We start from the raw sequence: 24,731 nt of genomic DNA, 5'->3' as shown, positions 1-24,731 counted from the left end.
CTCTGGAAGTGCATGGGCATCTCCAGTGGTTCTAGTTCCCAAACCAGATGGCGAAATACGTTTTTGCGTGGACTACCGTAAGCTAAATGCTGTAACTCGCCCAGACAACTATCCAATGCCACGCACTGATGAACTATTAGAGAAACTGGGACGGGCCCAGTTCATCTCTACCTTGGACTTAACCAAGGGGTACTGGCAGGTACCGCTAGATGAATCTGCCAAGGAAAGGTCAGCCTTCATCACACATCTCGGGCTGTATGAATTTAATGTACTCCCTTTCGGGCTCCGAAATGCACCCGCCACTTTCCAAAGACTTGTAGATGGTCTCCTAGCGGGATTAGGAGAATATGCAGTCGCCTACCTTGACGATGTGGCCATATTTTCGGATTCCTGGGCAGACCACCTGGAACATCTACAAAAAGTCCTTGAGCGCATAAGGGAGGCAGGACTAACTGTTAAGGCTAAGAAGTGTCAAATAGGCCTAAACAGAGTGACTTACCTTGGACACCAGGTGGGTCAAGGAACTATCAGCCCCTACAGGCCAAAGTGGATGCTACCCAAAAGTGGCCTGTCCCAAAGTCAAAGAAACAGGTTCAATCCTTCTTAGGCTTGGCCGGTTATTACAGACGATTTGTACCGCACTACAGCCAAATCGCTGCCCCACTGACAGACCTAACCAAAAAGAAACAGCCAAATGCTGTTCAGTGGACCGGAAAGTGTCAGAAGGCCTTTAACAAGCTTAAAGCGACACTCATGTCTGACCCTGTACTAAGGGCCCCAGACTTTGACAAACCGTTCCTAGTAACCACAGATGCATCCGAGCGTGGTGTGGGAGCAGTTTTAATGCAGAAAGGACCTGATCAAGAATTCCACCCTGTAGTGTTTCTCAGCAAAAAACTGTCTGAGAGGGAAAGCAACTGGTCAGTCACTGAAAAAGAATGTTATGCCATTGTCTACGCTCTGGAAAAGCTACGCCCATATGTTTGGGGACAGCATTTCCACCTGCAAACCGACCATGCTGCACTAAAGTGGCTTCACACCGTCAAAGAAACTAACAAAAAACTTCTTCGGTGGAGTTTAGCTCTCCAAGATTTTGATTTCGACATCCAACACATCTCAGGAGCTTCTAACAAAGTGGCTGATGCACTCTCCCGTGAAAGTTTCCCAGAATCAACTGGTTAAAATCGTCCTTGAGATGTGGAAAATATTGTTAGTCTTTATGTACTTGGTAGTATATTTAGAGATGCATGTGTCTTATTAACTCTGTTTTCCTAGAGCTCCAGGAAGAAATCCCAGCCAGTGTTTCACCCTAGCTGAGATTTGGGGGGCGTGTCATAAATATAAAGGGAAGGGTAAACCCCTTTGAAATCCCTCCTGGCCAGGGGAAAGCTCCTCTCACCTGTAAAGGGTTAAGAAGCTAAAGGTAACCTCGCTGGCACCTGACCAAAATGACCAATGAGGAGACAAGATACTTTCAAAAGCTGGGAGGAGGGAGAGAAACAAAGGGTCTGTGTCTGTCTGTAGTCGTCTTGGCCGGGGACAGAACAGGAATGGAGTCTTAGAACTTTTAGTAAGTAATCTAGCTAGGTATGTGTTAGATTATGATTTCTTTAAATGGCTGAGAAAAGAATTGTGCTGAATAGAATAACTATTTCTGTCTGTGTATCTTTTTTGTAACTTAAGGTTTTGCCTAGAGGGGTTCTCTATGTTTTTGAATCTAATTACCCTGTAAGATATCTACCATCCTGATTTTACAGGGGGGATTTCTTTATTTCTATTTACTTCTATTTTTTATTAAAAGTCTTCTTGTAAAACACTGAATGCTTTTTCATTGTTTTCAGATCCAAGGGTTTGGGTCTGTGGTCACCTATGCAAATTGGTGAGGCTTTTTACCAAACCTTGTCCAGGAAGTGGGGTGCAAGGTTTTGGGAAGTATTTTGGGGGGAAGGACGCGTCCAAACAGCTCTTCCCCAGTAACCAGTATTAGTTTGGTGGTGGTAGCGGCCAGTCCAAGGATAACGGGGGTAATATTTTGTACCTTGGGGAAGTTTTGACCTAAGCTGGTAAAGATAAGCTTAGGAGGTTTTTCATGCAGGTCCCCACATCTGTACCCTAGAGTTCAGAGTGGGGGAGGAACCGTGACAGCATCCGATGAAGTGAGCTGTAGCTCACGAAAGCTCATGCTCAAATAAATTGGTTAGTCTCTAAGGTGCCACAAGTCCTCCTTTTCTTTTTGCGAATACAGACTAACACGGCTGTTACTCTGAAACCTGTCATAGTGCAGATTGCTCTCCCCTCGACTCCTGTACTCCACCGGAACAAGAAGAATAAGGGGAGTTGATGGGAGAACATCTTCCATCGACATAGCGTAGTGTGGTAAATAGATCTAAGCTGCATCGACTTGAGTTACACTACTAATGTAACTCAAATTATGTAGCTTAGATTGACTTTCCCCCATAGTGTAGACCTGCTCATAGACTTGAAAAGCTGTTAACAGTGGAAAAAATTGTTCAGTTGTAAATAAATTACTTTTACCTAAATTGGCATTGTTTGATACACTTGCATGCTGGATGTTGCTAATTTCTATGCATATACCTATCTCTGCTAGCATGTGGTACATCACTTAATGTTTTATAAACATTTTGACTTTTATGATAGTGGATGGACAAATTCTACTGGAGGCCAAAATTATCAAATATGGGTGCCTGAAGCTAGGCCTCTAAATCTGTATTTAGATACTACCTAAATGGCCAAATTTTCAAACCTGCCAGGCTAAGAGGTTCCAGTTACTTCACAGGGATTGTGCATACTCAAGCCATCTGGAAATCAAGTTGACTTTATTTAGGTGTCTTAAATGTGGAGCATAATTTGGCTTTACAATTGTAAGGTACAATTACAATTTATTGACAAAACATATGTGTAGTCCTGCCACAGGTTTATAGGGGAAGAAGGCTGATCATAGTTAAGATGTAGGGCTGGAAATCAGGAAACCAGTATTCTATTTCAGCCTATGTCCAAGGCTACTTCTGGGCAAAATCCTGACCTTGTTGAAGACAACTATACTTTTGTTGTTAGTTTGAACCAGGATTTCACCCTCTGGGCCTTAGTTTCCTCATCTTCTATTAAGGAAAAATAATAAAGCCATGGCCAATGGGGTGATATTAATTATTTATTCAGTACTCTAGGTGTGCATGGCAATTCACAGACCACTAAAATACATGGCTCAGGAGTCTGCCCACACAGAAGCAGGATCTTGGCGTGCTAGGACGTTGTGTTTAAATTTTTTTTAAAACATGGGAATTTCAAATAGGCAATGGTCTATAAACGCTGTTTATTATTTACTGTACATCGTAAGGCCAGAAAGACTAGTTGGATCTGATTTACAGTTTTACAAAGATTTGTACAGATTTACAAAGATTTACAGTTTCATTAGCCACCCACATACCCTATTATTTCTTGTAGATTCACTGAAAAAATGCAAGACATCTGTGTAAATCTTGTTTTAATATGTAGTTTCATTAGTGGTAATAGCCCATCAAGATGATTTTTCCTGTATAGTGAGGTGTCACACTAAATTCACAAGCTGTCATCCTGATCCTGTCTTCCTAGAAGTGGAAGTTTACAGTTGGCTGAATATCATCGCTTTTAAATGAAGGAGATTTTTCAGGATAATGTCTCAGAAGATTGGCCTTCCTTTTGTGGGTGCAATTTACACCCTGGGGTTTTGTTGCTGCAAATCAGTTGCAGAAAGGAATCTGAATGTTCATACCAGATTGCAGGCACTAGTCAGGTGGTTACATTTTTTATTTTTTGGGGTTTTGTTGTTGAATACTTAAGGGCTTTATTTGTCAACATTTATGTAAGTGAATATTCCCATTGCAACTTGCGGCTGAGAATGTTGCTGGACCTTACATATGTGACACCCACTCCCTTGAATTCCTTGCAAAAGAGCAATTCATAGTCACAATCCATCAACTCAGAAACCCAGAGACTGCTCTCTCCTTGTATAGTGCCCCATAGGGGGTAGGAAAGAGAGAAGACCATCAGCTGACTTCCTGCTCCTCTGCCTTGACCTCGAAGTTAGCTGGGTGCACTGGGAGGGAGTAGGCACTTTTCTGAAGAGCAATCTAGGTTTCTTTGGATCAGTACAGCCTGCTCAGGGCTATGCTTAAAGGGGCAATCTAGCTCTCCATATGCTGTATATATAACATATAGTAATACTTTCAACAGTGTTTTCATTTATGTATGATTTATAGCTATTGATTAAATTACTAGTAAATGAAAATGCTTTCTTTAATACCTTGCTGTAATGCATGTTACAGAATGCATTAGTATCACATGAGTAACAGATAATTCTATAACAAATGGTTGATAAGCCTGTTATGTGTAGATATTGTTGAAACAACATCTACAAGCAAACAGATTTTAGGGTTACATAAATTTTCAGTGCCATATAATTTCTGAACAATAGTATACTTTTTCATACAGTACATTAAATTAAACTTTCACACAGTAGGAAATGTTACCAAAATCCATCCAATGAAACAATCAAAAAAGGCTCAGACTCATTTTATGGAAAACTTTCTTCGTGTCTAATGATTCATTAGATATTACTAATGAGTTAGCAATAAATGTAGAGCCCAATAATGCAGACTTTCCCCCGGTTTCCCTGCCAGTTGCAGTTCTGCCTGAATAAGGGCTGCTGGACTGGGGCTCCTAACAAGAGTCAGTAATAAGTTAATATACGAGTGAATATCAAGGTGACAAATCAAACACACAAAAGTAAAGCCTCGGTGTCCACTGTCTTCGTATAACTGATTATCTCTGTGTTCTCACTATGTCTAAAGCCATGCCAGGCAAATTTATGATACCTCAAATGGCTCTTTTTTTATTAATCTCTATGGAGTAAGTCACACTGCAAGGAATCAGACTACAAGAATGTCTTTTTCCAAAAACTTACAGCAAAGCAAGTGGGCCAGCATTTTGAAGTCTCAAGCTAAGGGAGGATACAGGAACAACAGTGGGGGGAGTTCCTTTTGTTACTCTGAAGGAAGTCTTTAGACAGAGCCTCTGGTTGTCTCCTACATTGCCTTGAATGCTTCTAAATGTGTTTGGATACTAAACTCTAATTTTGGTGTACAAAAGAAAAGGTAATTTTTACAAACATTTCATATTACAATGTAGTAAATGGGTATGTTCTGACTAAAAGGAAAAAAAATGTTTAACTGCTTTTGGTTCAGGAAAGCATAATGTTACTGAAAAATACTAGATTTCCCATTTACATAATGTATATTGGAGACACATATTATGGCTTTAAAAACCAGAAATGTTACTATCAAACTGTTTTATGGCTGATGTTAAAGTAATACTAAAGTACTGATAGTTTAAGAAACTACAAACATTTGCCAGCAGAGATGTGATCAATACTGGAGTTTTCCCTTTTCCAAATAATGATTATGCAGCTGTCACATTTACTCATTCATAAATGTCTGTTAAAAAAAATTAATATATAGTGGGCATAATATGGGAAGTCATAGGGTTACCTTTACAAGGACCACTCTTAACTTGCTAATTGCCGTAGATGGCTAAATAATGTTACCTGAGTATTTGTTGTATTTCCTACATGGAATAGAAGGAAGTATAGAGAATACTGCACATAGAGAGGTAGTGTTACTTAATTCCATATGCTCTGATACCATAAGGAAAACTGACAACCTTTTTTAAGAGCAATCACACTTTTCCTCCCAGAAACTCACAATTTTAAATATATTTTTTGCAACTTTCTTTTTACAAAATGTTTTCCATTTTTCTTAAAATAACAAGTGTTTGTTAAAATTAAAGAGACATTTGCATAATGAAGCTTAAGTTCACCATATATACAATGATTCTACTGGAAATAATTTAAGATAACCTGAATCACAGCACACAGAGAAATGGAATTCTATAAAATACAGTAATCGAGTAAAAACAGACTCTGGGAGTTTAGATTTATCATTACTTTAGTCACTGAGAATCTTTTATAATGATATGAGTGAAGTCCTCTGTCTTTCAGCACATTTAATGCTTACAGTATATGGAACAAGCTTATAAGTAAATGTTGACAATGGGACAATGGGAATTTAACTGCTGATTTCAGTAGTAGTAGGATTTGACCCATTGTCTCACAGTGTAAAGTGCGGGGTATTATGTGTGTACACAGCATATATATACATATATGTATACTGACAACATTTCTATGACTTTGACTATATATGTATCAATATTTTAAACAACAAATTCTGACTTTAGATATGAGAGTAACATCTAAGTATCAGAGAGCAATGTAACGTATAAAGCCCAGATCCCGCAAACACTTACACATATGCTTAACTTTAAGCATCTGAATAATTCTAATTGGCTTCAGTAGGAACATTTGCATGCTCAAAGTTAAGCATCTTTGCAGGCTCATGGCCTAATTCTCTGTAGGGAAGACTAACTGCTTAACGTTCTGTTTCTCTCAGAGTTCATAGAGTCTGTCCATATAAAATATAATGTTTTACAGTGCAGTTTCCTTTCAAAACTTCTGAGTGAAGTTAAACTCTTTCTTAGTGGTTCTACCATGTGAAATGTACTGTCGTTATTAACACATTATACAGTCCTAGTATTGCTCTAGCTATCTTCAGTTACTCATTAGAGGACCAATATCACTTAAAGGAGCCTATAATATTTTAAAATACACACACATACAAGTCCACAGAACGGGGAGTAATCTCCTGGATCTTGATCAAGGTTATTAAATACCTCAAAAGTAGAGGTGCTCAGGTCCAAGTTATGTGTTGAACCTATCTCTAATAAAGATGTTCAGATAGTAAAGGCAGATAGTAGTAGAGAAAAATCTACTATAGTGATTGCTCCTTTAAAACTTGACAGATTTCCCTTATATGTATACAGAACTTCAGTTTTTGTAGAATTCCTTATACATACTACTGGAAATATCATGGGGTAGTGTGACCAACTCTCTCAATTTTATCTTGAGTCCTGTAATATTTGGCATTTTTCTTAGATTCCCCAGCCTCTACAATCATGTTCTTGCCTGAGAATGTGGGGGGGTGGGGAGTTTATTAGTAAATTTCAAGCCCTTATGACTGCAGAGAAGAGCTCGAAAGTATGACTCCTTAAGCATTCCAACACCAGAAGTCCAAATAAAAAGAATCCCATGCTTATTTTTTAAAATTCCATAATTGATAAACCAATCTCATAAGTTTAGGGAACTTACCCATGATTTTTGAATGCTTGGAATTGGCGATACTGCATTGAAAATACTCAGGAAATATTATTGGCAAGCTTTAACTGTGACTAGCGTAGGTAATTTTGCCAATCCCCCTGCCAATGCAAAGTTGTTGCCTACAATATATTTTCTAGTGCTTTGTGCAGCTTAGTTAAACATATCCAGGGATGGGGTTTCCAGCATATACTTAAGCATTATGTAACTGCAAGAGAAAGACTGAATGGCAAAGTCCCCACTAGACAATCCCCTGTTCTAAATGGTCTATGGATTGTTAAGAAGGAAATGAGGTAAATAATTCAATACACTTATAATACTACATGTTGTGTTTTGGGGCCTGAGTGCACTGAGGGTATGTCTACACAGCAATTAACCACCTGTGGCTGGCCCATGGGAGCTGACTTGGGCTCAGGCTGTGGGGCTGTAAAATTGCAGTGTAAATATTCAGGCTTGGGCTGGAGCCCAAGCTCTGGGACCCTGTGAGGGGAAGGGTACCAGAACCTGGGCTCGGGATGTGGGTGTTTCATTACTGTGTAGACATACTCTTAGGCACTTGGAAGCCTAGCCCCTAGTCAATAAGCATAATTATTCAGTCATGACTATTGAAAGTCAGTGTTCAAATTTTGAAAAATTAATTGCATGTAGGCAGTGAGGCTGCATGACTTAATACATTATTCTTAGCTCTTATACAGCATCTTTCAAGAATAGATTTCAAAGCACTTCACAAAGAAGGGCAGAGTCTTAACTCTAAAATCAGAGGGATAATAAAAATGGTCTGGATTAAAAAAAAATTAAAATTCCAAAATACTCTTTTCATGGGCAACACAGCAGGTGGCATATAAAGAAAATGTGTGTGAAGCATAGTATAAAGGTTATATCTGCATTCCTTTGCGATCACCTGCATAATTACTCATGGTTTTGCCATCAATGAGTGATGCAATCATCCAAAACTGGTGCCTGTAGAATATCTATACCTCACGAGTCATTGTGTATTCGCTTTACCCTTCTGAAATGTATTTGTTTATTTTGATCTTTTAAAAGATCGCAGCTCAGCTAAATGGTGAGGCTGTTTACATGGTGGAAAATTAGCAGCTGTTTAACACTATGTAGTAACACCACAGAACAGGAGGAGCAAATATCCTGGTTAGGGTCTGATTCTAAGATCGCTGAAGTCAGTGTCCAAGGAGCCCAAGTGACTTTATAGGTTTGAATTAAAACCCATTTATCTAGTTTTAGGAATTTGGAAATGGAACTTAATATATTGTCATATTCATTGATTTTCATTTCATTTTTAAATGTATTCCTTGGCCATGATGCATAAAAAATGGAAATATATTAAGACAGTATAACTGTCAACAAACTAAAAATCCAAAAAGTTTGCATCATAATCCCACTTCTTACCTCACAGGGCTGCTGTGAGAATAAGTACATTAAAGATTGGAAGTGATTTGAGATCTACTGATAAAAATCACTATATAAGAGTGAGATGGTATTATATAATGGTACATACTTCAGTTGCAACTAATCCCCCCTGGTATTACGATATAACATTGTTTTGAGTTAACACCATCTGGTATGGTGTTATGCATCCAAGATTCTGCGGTGTATGTTAAATGTGTTGCACCATATCAACTGTTGAACTGTGCTTTATTTGAGATGTGAAAGCAATAGTTCCTTTGCAAAAGATGAGGCAAAGCTGCTGACTGAAAGATGCAGGATTAATACAGCATGTATATATGTTTTTGTGTATGTACCTGTGTGCATCTACACAACACATACTGTATGCAGTGGTGAGATCCATCTGATACTTACATTTGATGTGGACACAGCAGCAAAATGAGGACAGACACATGCATCGAATTAAGTGGCAGGTGGCAACTTTTAATAAACTTTAAAACAGGGGCAGGGAGCTATTCACCCATCACCCATACCATCCTTTAGCAGGAAATTAATTGTTTCCAGTGTGGGAGTTACAGGGCTCCTATCTTATAACCCATAATGTGGGGTAGGCTGCCTTCACACTATGTCCCCAGGTCTCTGAGCTCTAGCAATCTCCCCCTCCCCCATCAGGGGAAAAGAGATTGCAGCGGGGTGGGGAACGTGGCCACAAGGACCCCAAGTTCTCACTCTATCGCATGAGCCCAATACCCATCACCAAAACCCCAGGTCTTTTTCCTCTGGGAACTGTTCATTTTGTTCTCTTAACTGAACTGCAAACCAGGCATGAGTTTATATATAACATATATACATATAACATATAAACCACACCAACCTAGTACCTCAGTTAGATATTAGGCGCATTCAGATTGTAGTTTGAAGATGCTGTGAGGAAGGCAAAAAAAATTCCCTGGTCTTCTGTCATTTGGCCCATGGGAGGAAAAAAAATCCTTCCTGACCCCCTAAACAGGCAATAGGATAGACCCAAACCATTTCTCTGGCTTGGTTCCTGTTCCTAGTTCTGGGGGGTAGGATGGGCTCCTGGAATGGAACCGAAAGAGGCTCAACATGGCCCCTTCACCTTGTTAAATCCTGGGAGCTGGGGAATGCTGGCCAATCAGCACCCCTCTCTCTCAGCTGACCAATCAGTGCCAGAGACTTCCAGTGAGAGGAGCTACCTATTGTCCTTTGGCAAGTGGCTCCCTTCCTTGCTGCTGGGGCTGTCCCCCTTTCACTGCGAGCCCCATCAAGTTCCTTCATGCATTGATGCAGGTGGATGGCATTTATCCTTCACCTGAATCACCTTCACTCTTCCCAGTAATCACACCTATCTGCCAGGGCTATTTATAACATTCCAAAACTCTGAACAGCTTTGAAACCAATTAAATTGCACCAAGGACCGGGATTAGTCCATAGTTTAACTGTACCTGGGTGTGTCACTTATTCCAGCTCCTGGGCAGGAGGGATGATTGAGTGGTTAGGGCACAGTCTTATGAAATGGGAGATCCAGGTTCAGTTCCCTACTCTGCCATGGACTTCCTGTGTGACCTTGGGCAAATCATTTAGTTTCTCTGTGCCTCCATTCCTTGGCTGTAGAATGGATCTAATAGCAATTTTCTACCTCATGGGGGTGCTGTGAGGATAAATATATTAAAAGATTTGAAGTACTTTGAGATCTACTGATGAAAAGTCCTATTTAATAAATAGGCATTATTATTTATCATCATCTTGGGTTGGGGCGGGGTAGATCTTATTTTAATGGTATGTATATTATATATGACTCATTGTATATGAGCAAGAATATACTTTCTTCTTTAGGTGTGCCTTGTCCACTTTTGTGCAAACCACACTCCATTTTGCAGCTCAACAATATCATTTATAATTAAGGCTAAGATTTTGTCGCAGATATTTTTAGTAAAAGTCAGGGACAGGTCACAAGCAATAAAGAAAAATTCATGGAAGCTTGTGACCTGTCCCTGACTTTTACTAAAAATGTCTGTGACAAAATGCGGAGCTCAGCTGTGGGGTCCCCACACCACCCCCGTTTTGTTTTTAAAAACAAAAAATAATGAGTTTGGGATTCTTTTTATTAGCCTTCCAGTTTTTGAGTCTGTAAGGTTCATGCTTTCAAACTTTTCTTTGCAACCGTGAAGGCCAGAAACTTACTTTAAAACAGGGCTCCACTGAGTTTTAAGTGATGATTAAATCTGAAATGGTCCCTCTCTGATAGGATGTTTACCCACACATGCCATGAAAGGATTAATATGGATTTGAGAAGCCTGTTTGCACGTGGAGGATGGGCCAGAGATAAAACCTAGCTTGAGGGATAGAGCTTTTTCCATAAAGAACTGGGTGAGCCCAGCTGGAGAATGGAGACCCAGGGGAGAGGTGGGAAAGAGGCCCCTCTCTCTGGGAAGCAGCATAAAAGACAGCTGAGAATTAGAGAAAAGCAGACAGTCTTCTCCAGGGATAAGGTGGAAGCCTGACTTGAGACAGGGACCTGAGGAGTTGTATGTAGCTTGCTTGAACCCTTTGCTTGAACCACTGAGCTGTGGGGTTGATTGAGGCACAGAAGCCTGTAGCTAGACAGAAGGACAGTCTAGCGCAGCAGAGGTATGCCTGTTACAAAGTGGCGGCAAGCTGGGCGGAATGTTTGGTTTTGCATATATTTTTGTTGGACTTTGGTAAAGGACTCTCTGTCCCCAGAAGGGACAGAACTCTGTAAAGTAGTCTGGCTGAAGAGCCATATGGTGTAGGCCAAAGGACTGTGGGGGAGAACTGAGGCAAGGGGGCTGTGATGCCATATCCGGCCAGGAGAGGGTGTGTTGGGGGAGCAACTTTGCTACACCTTGTTATACAGGAGTTAATCTTGCAGTATGTATATGTTGAGAAAGATAATGATGTTTTTACTGTGACTTTTTCTGATCACAACTACACTTCAAATGTCCATATGGTCCAAGGATCTTAATATATTGAACATCTCCCAGAGCCTGTTTCTGTATGATTTTGAAAAATTTGAACCATGAAAGGAAAACATGACACCATCACCAGCTGTGCAGGGCAAGGGATGACTCCCAGCATGAAATCTGGATTTGAAGAGCAATGCCTAATTTAAATAACATTGCTAAATGAGAGGATGCTCTCAGGTTGCTTCACATGGACTAAGACAGACTGTTTTGATTTTTGGTTTGCAAAAACATCTCATTTGCTAGCTTTAGTTTTTGAAAACCCAGACATATTTAGGATCAAGATTCTATTTTATCTGAACCAGGAATGTTTGGGGGTTTTCAGTTCTGGTTCATCTCTAAATCGAATGGTTGGATCGGACATATAACTTACCCTCTCTATGGTGTCCTTTTATAGACCATCAGTTCTGCAGTTGCATAAACCTTTGCGCTTAACAGCTATCCATGAGTTCAGAAAAGCATTCAGCGTTTGAAGTTACATCAGTACTGATAAAGATCAGTAGTTAATAATGGATGATGTGTTCAGTAGTAGCACAGTGGAGAGTTTTTTATGAAAGCAGCTGTTTTATTGTATGTGAAATAAGGAAGTTTAAAACAGAACCCACAGTAGTGAACATCCAGCAGAGTGAGATGTGGTTCATTTCAGGTCTCCTAGCACTCTTTTTACTATATTAGACAATAAGTCCACCGTAGGATTTAGAGCCATGTATGGAAAATATTATAACAAACAAAATAAATGTAGTAGCAAGATTCAAAATTTTACCTGACCTCTTGTAATTCTCTAAAACCTTCACTCTCTGTGTGTCTGCTACTTTTGAGCTTTTGGGAGATGGTTGTTGATATTTTGTAACCTACTGGATTCTGTAAATGGCTTTTCAGGGATCCAGAACTACTTAAGTTAGTGGTATATGGCATAAGAAGATTTTACCAGGTATTTTGAAAGGATACTTGTAGTGCTGCAGAGCCTAATGAAACTAGTATTTCCATTTATCATAAGAGAAAGTTGACAGAAATACACACACAACTCTAAGTACTGTAATTCCCACAATGAATAACCTAAATTACTTAAATCCTGTGAATTTATCAAGAAAATCTCCTGTATGCCAAATGCACATTAAAACGGGAGTGGGGTTTTGGCCACATGTGTTGCTGGTACAGCATATCTTACTTTTGCAGTAGAGCGGCAGAGCTGAAACTCTTGTTTGAGGGGTGGTGAACTCCATGTGTGTATTCAAATCCACGCTTCTTTTTTCCAGAGGGTTTTGTGGGTGGCTTCGCTGTTAGATTTCCAGGTTTTGGAGCATCCGGTGTGACACCCGAAAAGGCTATCCTTCCTGAGGGAAATAGAATATATATTAAAAAAAAATGACTTCCAGTGGTAGCCTGGAAAGCCAAGTTCCTTATAGTGGGATCAGGGTATAATCATAAGAGGAGGAAGTTATGAAAGACTTAAAAATTACAAATAAAAACACTTAATTGAACCAAACCCTCACATGGAGACTAGTACAGCAATGGTGGCTCTTCACAGCAGTTGTTTTTTATCCTTTTTGAGGAAGATAAAATATGATTATCCACTGCTGTAATTGTTCCCCAAATACAACTTTACTCACCATCTTCTGTTCCAAAATTCTATGGAGACTACAGCCCTCGTTCTGCTTTTGTTAGAGTGTTACTCCAGACTTCTGTCAGTGTAACTAAGATCAGATTCTAGTTCTACTTTCCAGAGGCATACCATCATAATGATCCCCAGAAGAAAGGGAAAATAACCCTGTAATTTTCCACAAATTTGGACTCATTCTTGCAAACACTTAGCATAATTTTCCCCATGTTCCTACTCTTATGCATATGGTTATTCACATCTCTAAGTGTTTGCATGGGTCCTAAAATGACATTTTTTTTTTTGCAATTGTTACCATACTTTGTCATTTTCCCCTTGGTCTTTGAAAGAAGAAAGTATATTTATTGTTGGAAAAAGAGTGAATAAGATTCAGTCACTGGGTTTGAGTCTTAGACAAAAGTGAGTTTTCTGCCATGTCTTTGATATTATGTGTTTGCCAATCAGTCTTTATTGCACAATGTCAGTGTTTCCCAAACATTTGAAAATTGAGTCCTTATTCTGAAGAATGAAACCCATCTTTTCTTCCACCTGCTATGTGGTGTTATATCTTGATTTATGCATGTTTCTATCCCATTTGCTTCCCACACTTTGGGGAATGCTTGCGAAGAACTTCATAGTTGGCACATCCTCTCCTTTCTTAAATGATGAGATAAGCAGTGAAATAGTTGTGTTGATATTTAAAGTAGCATCTGAAGTAGTATCTGTTGAAATGAATGGGGGGGGGGGAGACTTCATAATTCAAAGCTGCTATTTCAGGTTTTCTGAAAACTCAGGTAGATGTAGGCATCTGTTACTCATTGCATGCTTGAAGGTTTTCTTTGCAAATTTAATAGCTAAAATGTGTGTTTTAATTAAACCTGAGATTCTGGAGAACAATTGTCAGGTTTGTCCATGCCTGCAATTACCCCTTCACATGCATTTCTATGAGCACATGCCTTGCCCTGTGCAGTGTTAGTTTAAGTTTTACATTTTTGCTAACATATAATCCTGTTTGTAACCAATTTCATTTGTTTTTCAGAATGAGATGAATGCCATAGCATCATCAGGCCTCTTCTTCAAAGACGGTAAAAAGCGCATTGATTACATCTTGGTCTATAAAAAGTCAAGTCTACAAATAGAAAAAAGAAACACTTTTGAAAAGAACCTGAGGGCAGAGGGCTTAATGTTAGAAAGAGAGGTATGTCTTCTAGTATATATTTATTCTGAGATTACCTATACATTACTGTGATAAACTATTAAATATTAAGAATATTCCTAATTTATTACAAACAGACTTTCAAAATTATAAGTGCTGACCAGGATTTTAGTGCTCTATGTTACCATCTAAATCAGAAAACGTCTGATTCACCACTATGTTGATCTTATTTATGTTGGCATTATTCCATTTAAATCAGTGGAGTTGAACTGATGTATGGAGTAGTACAGTGGTCAGTTGGGCCCTATCTACTTAGAGTTTTCTTTCTCGCTCTCCCAGTTGGCACAGATGGGAGCACTGTGAAATAAAAACTGAAGTCCACCCACTAGTCAATACAAAACAGCATTGATAGGCTTGAAAAAGAGTCCATTCCCAGTCTTCTTTTACTGATTCAGACCAGGGACTTGAACGTGGATCTCAACATCCAGCTAAGTGCCTTCACCACCAGGTATTGGCTCTTCTAGGGTGATGGAGTGTCTATCTTTGGTTTTTCATGAGAAACTTTGAAAGGGTAAATGTTTGAAATTTTTTACGGGAGGAGGAAAACCATTTCCCATACACTACTCTACGAGATCTCCTCTACTCTATGAGATCTTCCCAAAATGATGAGGTTGATAAGTCCCATCTGATTCCCCCAGAACCATTTTAACAGTATGCTGAATTGGTGATGGTGTTGGGTCAAGGATAGCAGTAAGATAAAATAGGATGTATACCCACTGCTATAATGTTTCCCCAAATACAACCCCCAGTACAACTACTTTGATAGCAGTAATAGCTCAAAATATCTAAGATAAGGGATTTAAAGTCAGAAATCCTTCAAGGAAAATGTGCTCTGTCTGTTTTTTGAATTACAGATTATAGAGCAGGAATATTTATGTACAGACTCAATTCTGAAGCAGGCTCTGCACTTTATTCTCCTCTCACTTGTGAACTTCCATTATATTCATTGGAATTACCACTGATTTACACCAGTTAAATGGAGACCAGAACAGGGTCTTGTTTAAACAAAGTTGTTAGACTCTTTCAAGTCATTCTTGCACATACCTGCACACCATCACAGCTAATTTGACAATTAAATTAGCTAATTTTGAAATTATTGCATTTAATATTGTTGTTACTATTTTGATCCAATCTAGCAAAACAGAAAAAAAAATCTGATATTTTGAAAACAGTTTGAGAACCATTATCCCCAAAAGCCTATTCACAAGCAATAAACCAAAAAATCAAAACTTTCTAAATTAGAACTTAAGAGAATTATCTGATATTCAAATTAATAAAACGTGTTTAAATTTCACAAGTTCAGATGCAAAACTGTCATTTTGAAAGAAAAAATTCAAGCAAAGCAACATTATAAGTCTGAAAAAGGACTTAAAACAAAACTGTAAATCTTTTTAATTGTAATGTATTTCTTCTTAAATTCACTTTATTTTTTCAGTCCCCTTCATATGACACCTTGCAAGCTGCCACACAAAGACAGTATAGTTAAAAGCATACATTATTGTGCCCTTCCAGTGTTATGTAGATAACATTTCCTCCCTATTATCTGTGTTTTACAGGTTGTTTGCAGTGGTGTTGTAGCCACATGAGTTGGTCCCAGGGTATTAGAGGGATGAGGTGGGTAAGGTAATATCTTTTATTGTTTGATGAAAAAAGCAAGCTTTCAAGCTTAACTAGACCTGAAGAAGAGCTCTATATAAGCTTAAAAACTTGTCTCCTCCAACCACGGAAGCTGGTCCAATAAAAGATATTACCTCACCTACCTTGACTGTCTTGAAGGTTAAGGATTGAAATGATTAATATTCCTTCAAGAATTACAGAATAAAAGTAGCATTTCCTTTTAGATATGTGTAAGAAATATAGTCATGGACCCAACTGTCTATCCTCAGGCAAAATGCTCTTTGGCTTCAGCCTGGTAGTTTTCAGTGAGTAAGAACTGCAGGATCATGTCCACTGATAAGTGACTTCTACCAATATTTATAAATTGGAAGCAGTCGATCAGCATAGTGCATGAAAGTCAATCCTTTCCACAACACGCTAAGACAGGATAGGAATTCATCACCAAGTAACAGCCAAAGAGTGGGGCATCTTTGTAACTAATCCCTTTATATCAACTGTTCCGGCTCCCTGCAGTGATCTCTTTTTGTCAGATTCACTGGGCTCCGTGGGCTCTCCAGATCCCCTGTTTGTGCTGAGTGTTGTAGAGCTGGCACTGGAGGGGTGAGAGTCCCCTATATGCCAACTTCACAGCCATCTTCCTCCCAAACAGAGGATGTTCTATTTTTCCATTGTGTTAGGAGCCTTCTGCAACCTGATTGTCTTGGGATGAATTTTACTTGGAGTACTAGTACTGAGAAGCCTGTTTAAAACAAGGGGAAAGAAGTGAGGAGGGATAAAGACAGAAAGCATGTTAACTATGAAGGAGGTTTGATGGAATTACTTTCTAATGTCCTTCTTGCTGCTTGCATGATATACACAGACATGAGATATTCTCAGGTCTTCCTCTCACTCCCATTGTCTCCAGTGGTGCAAGATCAGGGCTTAAATGTATAGTTAAAAAAATTAAAATCAGCATAAGATTTTATAATCCTTTCACTTGAAAACAAAATGAAATAGGTAGTAGTAAAAATGATCCCCCATCCATCCATACACCATAACAAATCATTGTCATGTCCTGATTGACAGACCCCCACCCCCGATGCCCATTCATGACCAGTACTCTGAAATAACCAAGGCAGAAACCACTACCAAAAATCTACAGTAGGTTTTACACCAGATTTAATGCATAATGAGATGGTGACTTCAGTGGATTTATGCAGATTAACACAAAATGATCATCTTTCCCTTACTGTTTTAATTAGTTCTGAGGAAATGTCCAGCAGAGTGAATGTGGTGAATTAGTTTATTTACATACATTTACATTCCTTATGTAAAGTCTCATTGTTAAATTAATCACCGGCATAAATGGGTACAACTCCTGTTAATTTCATAAAGAGTTGTACCTGCTTTCACAGGGGCTTAATTTTGTCCTTTGAGTGTATTAACAACAGGCTTTCAAAATCCAATCATCAGCATATTGTTTCTGAGTACTTCTGCAGTGATAGACCATTTTCAGTTCCTGCTCTCACAGTTAAAACTTTGTAAAGAGGTCTGAGAGGAGAAGGAAGATGAAAGACAGGTATTAAAACAAAGGAGATTGCTAACAGAAAAAACAATAATAAAAATGTATACTGTAAATGATTTCCCACCTGCTACGTTGCCAATTACTTTAATATTAGTAAAAAGAAAAGGAGGACTTGTGGCACCTTAGGGACTAACAAATTTATTTGAGCATAAGCTTTCGTGAGCTACAGCTCACTTCATCGGATGCAAGTGAGCTGTAGCTCACGAAAGCTTATGCTCAAATAAATTTGTTAGTCTCTAAGGTGCCACAAGTCCTCCTTTTCTTTTTGCAAAAACAGACTAACACGGCTGCTACTCTGAAACCTTCAATATTAGTTTCTCTCCAGAATTATTGCATTGATTTAAAAAGTAATCAGCAACCAGCTGGAAAGTTTTCTGGAGTTAAACAGTAGGTGGGGGCTAAAATAGAAAAATTAAACATCACGTATGAATCCAAACTTATTGTTACATTTATAAAAAAACATTTTTGTTTATAAAATATTAATTTTAAAATAAAATAAAAATTCAAAGACTGTGGAATGAGGTGCCCATCTGCTATTGACTTTTAAGGAGAGTTAGGCATCTAAATGCCTGTTGGACCTTTGAAAATCTCCCCCAAAATGTTTTAAAATGGACCTTGGAAGGTACATTTCTTGGTAGAAAAGACTCAACTCCGCCAAAATGCTTGACCTATAAAATTGCAAGTGAATACATCTGGAGAAAAACAATCTGAAATTGAAAAATTGACCAGTTAGGAGCAATGTAGAAAGCAGTAATAATAAGATAATAGAAATGTAGTGATAGAAAAGACCTCAAAGTCATAGAGTCCAGGCTTCTGAGCCAAAGCAGGACCAAGTAAACTTAGGCCATCTTTGACAGGTGTTTGTCCAACCTGTTCTTAAAAACTTCCAATGACCAGGATTTCCAACCTCCCTTGGAAGACTACTCCAGGGCTTAACAACCATTATAATTAGAAAGCTCTTCCTAATATCTACTCTAAGTCTCCCTTGCTGCAGATTAAGCCCATTATTTCCTGTCCTACCATCAATGGACACGGAGAACAACCGATCCCCATCCTCTTTATAACAACCCGTAACATATTTGAACACTATCATCATGCCCCCACTTCTGTCTGCTTTTCTCCAAACCAAATATGCCCAGTTTTGTAACCTTTCCTCAAAGGTCAGGTTTTCTAAACCTTTCATCATTTTTGTTGTTCTCTTCTGGACTCTAGCAAGGATGTAGACAATTGGAGAAAGGGTGGTACCCAGAATTGGTCACAGTGCTCCAGCTGAGGCCTCATCAGTGCCCTCTAGAGTGGGACAGTTAGCTCCCATGTACTATGTACAGCACGCACATTAATGCACTCCAGGAGTTAATGAGCCTTTTTCACAACCGCATCACATTGTTGACTCTCATTCAATTTGTGATCCACTATAATGCCCAGATCATTTTCAGCAGTACCACCACCTGGCCAGTTATTCTCCATTTTCTAGTTGTACATTTGATTTTTTTTCCCTTCCTAAAGTGAAGTACTTTGTACTTTATTGAATTTCATCTTGTTGATTTCAAACCAACTCTCCAATTTGTGAGTCATTTCTAATCTTCTCCTCCAAAGTGCTTGCAACCCCTCCCATCTTGCAGATTTTATAAATCAAGCTCTCCACTCCATTATCCAAGTCATTAATGAAAATATTTAATAGCACCACACCCAGGACTGACCCTTGTGGGACCACACTAGATAAGACCTCCCAGTTTGACAGTGAACCACTGATTGTGTGTATGGTCTTTCAACCACTTCTGCACCTCCCTTGTAGAATTTCATCTAGACTACTTTTCCTCAATTTGCTTATGATAATATTATGTAGGTCTGTATCAAAAGCTTTACTAAAATCAACATATGTCACATTTACTGCTTCCTCCATCCACTAGGCCACTGACCCTATCAAAGAAGAAAATTCGGTTGGGTTAGCATGACAAATCCATATTGGCTTCTTGACAAATCCATATGGGCTATGTCTTATAACTTTATTATGCTCTAGGTCCTTTCACATTGATGATTTGCTCCAGTATATTTTCAGATATTGAAGTTAGTCTGACTAATTCCTAAGTCCTCTTTGTTCCCCTTTTTAAAGATTGGTCCTACATTTGCCCTTCTCCAGTCCTGTGGGACCTCACCCATCTTCCATCATTTCTTGAAGATAATTGCTAACAGTTCTGAGATTGCTTCAGCGACTTCTATTTAAGTACCTTAGCATAAATTTCATCAGGCCCTGCCAAGTTGAATAGATCTAGCTTATCTAAATATTCTTTAACCTATTCTTTCCCTATTTTGGTTTGCATTCCATTCCCCTTGTTAATATTAATTGCATTGAGTATGGTCACCATTAACCTTTTTTTACTGAAGACTGAAACAAAATAGGTGTTAAGCACCTCCACCTTCTTGATGTTATGAGCTCTCCTTCCCTGCTAAGTAGAAGACCTACAATTTCCTTCAGCTTTCTCTTGCTCCTAATGTATTTAAAGACCAACCTCTTATTGCCTTTTATATCCATTGCTATAACTCATTTTCACCTTACTCTTTCTGATTTTGTCCCTACAAGCTTGTATATTTCATATTTCTCTTTAGCAATTTGTCAGTTTCCATTTTTTGTAGGATTCCTTTTTGATTTTCCGATCATTAAAGCACTCTTGATGGAGCCATGCTGGCCTCTTACTATTCTTCCTATCTTTTCTTTGCATCAGAATAGTTTGTAGTTGTGTATTTAATATTGGCTTTTGAGAAATTGCCAGCTCTCCTGAACTCCTTTAACAGACTCTATCCTTGTTATCACACCCTTCTCCCCTACTTAGGCTTATCATCTTGAGGAGAAGGACCTACGGCCTGCTGACACCATCCATGGGCAGATAGTAGATCCATTCTCCCCACTGGTGTCTTCAAGTGGGAGGCATCCATCATAGCCTCTGTGATGCCAATCCACAATGGTCTTTGGGGGGAGGATTTAAATATTTCATTTACTCACTCTGGCAGAAAGCTGCGAAAAACTACCTCCGGTTGCTGTTGGATCCCAGAGATCTGGAATAGAGCCCTGTCCTAAAGTCCCTTATGAATAGTTACTAGGTTTAACTTAACTAAGGGTTAAGTCCTTTGGAAAAATAAGTTACACTAACTTTCTTCTGCCTGGCTCAGAAACAGTTAATAAAACTGAGTCACTTCCTCTAGGAAAATTAATCACAATGACTTCTGTTGATCCTACTGAGCTCATGGAGTAGGCTCAGCCAATCTGATTCAGAAAAGAAGCAAGGTGACTTCAGTCCTTCAGCTACCACTATATTGCCATTTTGAAAATGAAATTTGAAATGCACTTTAAATGAAGTTTCAGAGTAGCAGCCGTGTTAGTCTGTATCCGCAAAAAGAAAGAAGTTGTCTCTCAATGACCGTGCATAACAAGATAATGTAAAAAAAAGCATGCTCTACTTTGAAGAACACTTTACACATGAAAACTTTCATACTAAAACACTACATGTTTCTGGGGGCTCTGCAGACTCAAAAATAGTGTGTTTGTGTTTAATTATGTAATGAATATTTCACACAGCATTTCATGTAAAGTTTGGCTTTTGAAATTTCTATTTTAACATATTGCTTACTTGTTGATTATCATTTATAATAAATGTAAAGAGTAGCACCGAGGATGTAATCTTGACTCCATTGAATTCAATGGCAAAGCTCCTATTGACTTCATTGTGATCAGAATTTCACCCCAAGAATGGTAGAAGAGTGTAAGGATGGATTTTTAAAAAAAAAAAATCAGTGTATATAGTTCTGTGGAATAGTGTTCCAAAGACAGTGGTGGAAGCCCTATCTTTAAAGACATTCATAGTAAAACTATAAATATAAAACACTAGAAAATAGCAGTCCTGTATGGTCAGTGGAATAGACTGGAAGATGTCTTTGATTGTTCTCATCTCCGTATCTCATTGCACATATTATCATGTACTATTCTTTACTTAGGACTCTAGATGATGCCATAGACTTCACCGGGAACAAAGTGCACACCCCTGAGAGCAGAAGCTGGCCCATAGGCATGTTTTCAGAAACCAAACTGCCACATTGTACTCAACTGTTAATATATATTTATTTTATCACCCATTACAGCCAGCTATTACGAGCAACGACATAATGTTTGTTAAAATTCACTGTCCCTGGGATACGCTGTGCAAATATGCAGAAAGAATGAACATCAGGATGCCTTTCAGGTATTGTGGTTATTTTATTTTTAATACTTCGATTTTTATGCTTTATATTTAACTGTTTCTAATAATTTATTAAGGTAACATTGCGTCCCCTCCTATTGTTCAGACTGAACAAAACAATCCTCCTACTTCATTATAACTAAATTCCTCTCTTCTGATGTCTTCAAAAACAACAATTTTTAAGGCCAATTTTGGGGGTAAAAACATGACTAATGATAGAGGCCACTGTATTTTTCACATTTGCCTACAATAACTGTATCGAAAGCTTATTTTCTTAACAAACTCACATACCCCAGAAAACCCTACTGCTCAAAGCAAATCACATACATTTTGCAAGACCTTTTCTGGAGATCCTTTTCATGGTCTCAAAAGATCTGTGGTTTGTGGTTTTAGGCTTAGGAGCACAGAATCTTCTTCTGAATGATGGATCACAGCCAGACCTTGACTGGAATTGTATCCAAAGGCAAGGGAAGTTACAGAGACAACTAATATTAATTCTTTCAGAGATAAAACCCTGACATTCTGGAGAAAGCCACAGACCTGTTTTCCTGGAATTCTCTTCACTTGCAGTTTCCAGATTGATGATCTTCAGTTTCCTTATTTATTTAGATCTATACAAATGCTAAAAAGCAGCCTGTCCATAAACTCTAAACACCTTTCAACTTAAAAATTACAACACAAATGTATTCTTGTAGTAAATACAGAAATACAATTAAAAATAACCTATCTCCAGGAAACCTGTAGATGTAATATTCAATTCCCCCATCCGTGCAACAATTCCCCATGCTTATAATTTCCCATCATTTTTAAATGCCTGTGGCAGGGAAAGATGAGCCTTGTAGTGTGTGCTGAAACTCACTGGATTTGGGATACCTCAGGCCAAGGCAGCAATCAAATTCCAAAGTGAGAGAATGCCTCACTGATGCCCTTACAGCAGCTCCTTCTCACTTATATCAGTGGGGCTCTCACTCAAGTGCCTCTGCTGATTTCAACTATGACAGTATGGCATGGGGAGAGAGAGATAATCCTTCATGTAAATAGGTCCTAAGCTTAGAATTCACCCAGAAACTCACAGGCAGCCTGCCTGTCTTCAACTGAAAATAGATTTGAGTACCCATCCCTACATTAAACCAAAGCATTATAAAATTTAAACTCTTTGACTGAATCATTTCCCAAATTCCTTTCCATAGTGAACAACTTGAGTAATAATCATTTACCATGTGATTTAAGGAAGATTTTTTGATATTGCCGTGTGTGCTTCTCTCTTGCTTGAATGATTCATTGTTAACATTTTAAATATTAATTTTTTCCCTAAATTTCAGGACCCAAATGAACTCTTTCTTTCTTGACATTTTAAACCACTAAACAAAATGGGCTATTTACCAAGAGACATGAGCCGTCTGTGCTGGGGTAGCACAACTGTTTTGGAATTAGTGCAGAAGCATGAGACCTCTACACAAATAGCCCTGGTCTCCAAATGATCCTCTGAGTTCCACAGGGCTTGGGGGTGGGTTCAGCAGTCTATTTTTGGGGAGCAACCACATCACTGACAATCAAGGAGAAACTCTGTGAGGAGATTCTCAGTTTTCCTCCCCTTGAGCAAGTTTTATCATGTGAGAGGGACATCTGCCCTGGGATTCTAACTGTAGATTGGAATTTGTTTAGACAGTTCGCCGGTTATTTGTTGCTGTCTTAGCTTGTGATTGATGGGGAATATCACTGAATTTCCCAGTCAGCCACTGTAAACCTTACACATGATTTCCATATTTGTCTTTTTAAGACGTTCTTCGGGGCTTAAAGGATGTGAATTTATTCCTGTGTCTAGTCTTGATGCATCCACAGCTAGTTCTTGCACAAAGATAGGGTTGTTCTGGATATTCTTTAATTTGTAAGAGATGCTGGCTATAAGTTTCATCAACAACTTGTTTCAGCTTTGTGCCAGATAACTGGTATTTACTTCCAGCAAGATAGGTAAAAAGCTCTTGGTGAAAATATAGTTATATGTTTCAGAGTAGCAGCCGTGTTAGTCTGTATTCGTAAAAAGAAAAGGAGTACTTGTGGCACCTTAGAGACTAACCAATTTATTTGAGCATAAGCTTTCGTGAGCTACAGCTCACTTCATCGGATGCATAAAGTGGAAAATGCAGTGAGGATGTTTTATACACACAGACCATGAAAAAATGGGTGTTTATCAAAAGTGGGGTGGGGGGAGAGAAAACCTTTTGAAGTGATAACACTCATTTTTTCATGGTCTGTGTATATAAAACATCCTCACTGCATTTTCCATTTTATGCATCCGATGAAGTGAGCTGTAGCTCACGAAAGTTTATGCTCAAATAAATTGGTTAGTCTCTAAGGTGCCACAAGTACTCCTTTTATAATTATATGGGCTCTTAGAGCTAGTCAGCTGCCTGTCTGTCTTGTCATGGGGGAGTCATGCAGCCCAGTGGTCTGATTAGAGGAGTTACAATTTGGCGTTCTGTTTATGACTCCTGCTGCTGCATTGGCAAAACTACATGAGTCTTTACTAAATTGTGGAAGCAAAATACCCAGTTTGCTTGTACAAGCCAAGGTTTGTATGTAAATTCAGGTCCATGCATTTTTTTTTTATTCAAGACTTTATTAGGTGAGATTCTGACCTCACTGAAGTCAATTGTCTTAACTGTGAGCAAGATTTCCCTGTAAAAAAGAGATGATGATATTTTTTCCTAGCTGACAGGAACGTTGATATCAAATTGGCTGATGTCTTTGGAGCACTTTTAGGATGAAAAGTGCAAGTTTTCCAAGTTGTAATATTGCTAATTTAGGCTTAACACTCTGAAATATTTGAACAGCCAC

General features: G+C 38.7%; 1 protein-coding gene across 12 annotated transcripts in view; it reads left to right on the top strand.

Moving 5' to 3' along the window:
- Positions 1–24,731, top strand: part of ANO3 (anoctamin 3) — a 403,981-nt gene that overhangs the window by 278,559 nt on the left and 100,691 nt on the right. For all 12 annotated transcript variants that reach the window (XM_073347809.1, XM_073347804.1, XM_073347803.1 and 9 more), the window contains 2 exons: positions 14,304–14,462; positions 21,796–21,896. In XM_073347809.1, coding sequence (XP_073203910.1) covers positions 14,304–14,462; positions 21,796–21,896 — 260 coding nt within the window. The remainder of the gene's footprint in view (positions 1–14,303; positions 14,463–21,795; positions 21,897–24,731) is intronic.

The sequence above is a fragment of the Lepidochelys kempii genome, chromosome 6, assembly GCF_965140265.1.
Source record: "Lepidochelys kempii isolate rLepKem1 chromosome 6, rLepKem1.hap2, whole genome shotgun sequence".
Taxonomy (NCBI): Eukaryota; Metazoa; Chordata; order Testudines; family Cheloniidae; genus Lepidochelys; species Lepidochelys kempii.
Note: the sequence above shows the minus strand (reverse complement) of the source record. Positions and strands in the feature narration are given on the sequence as shown.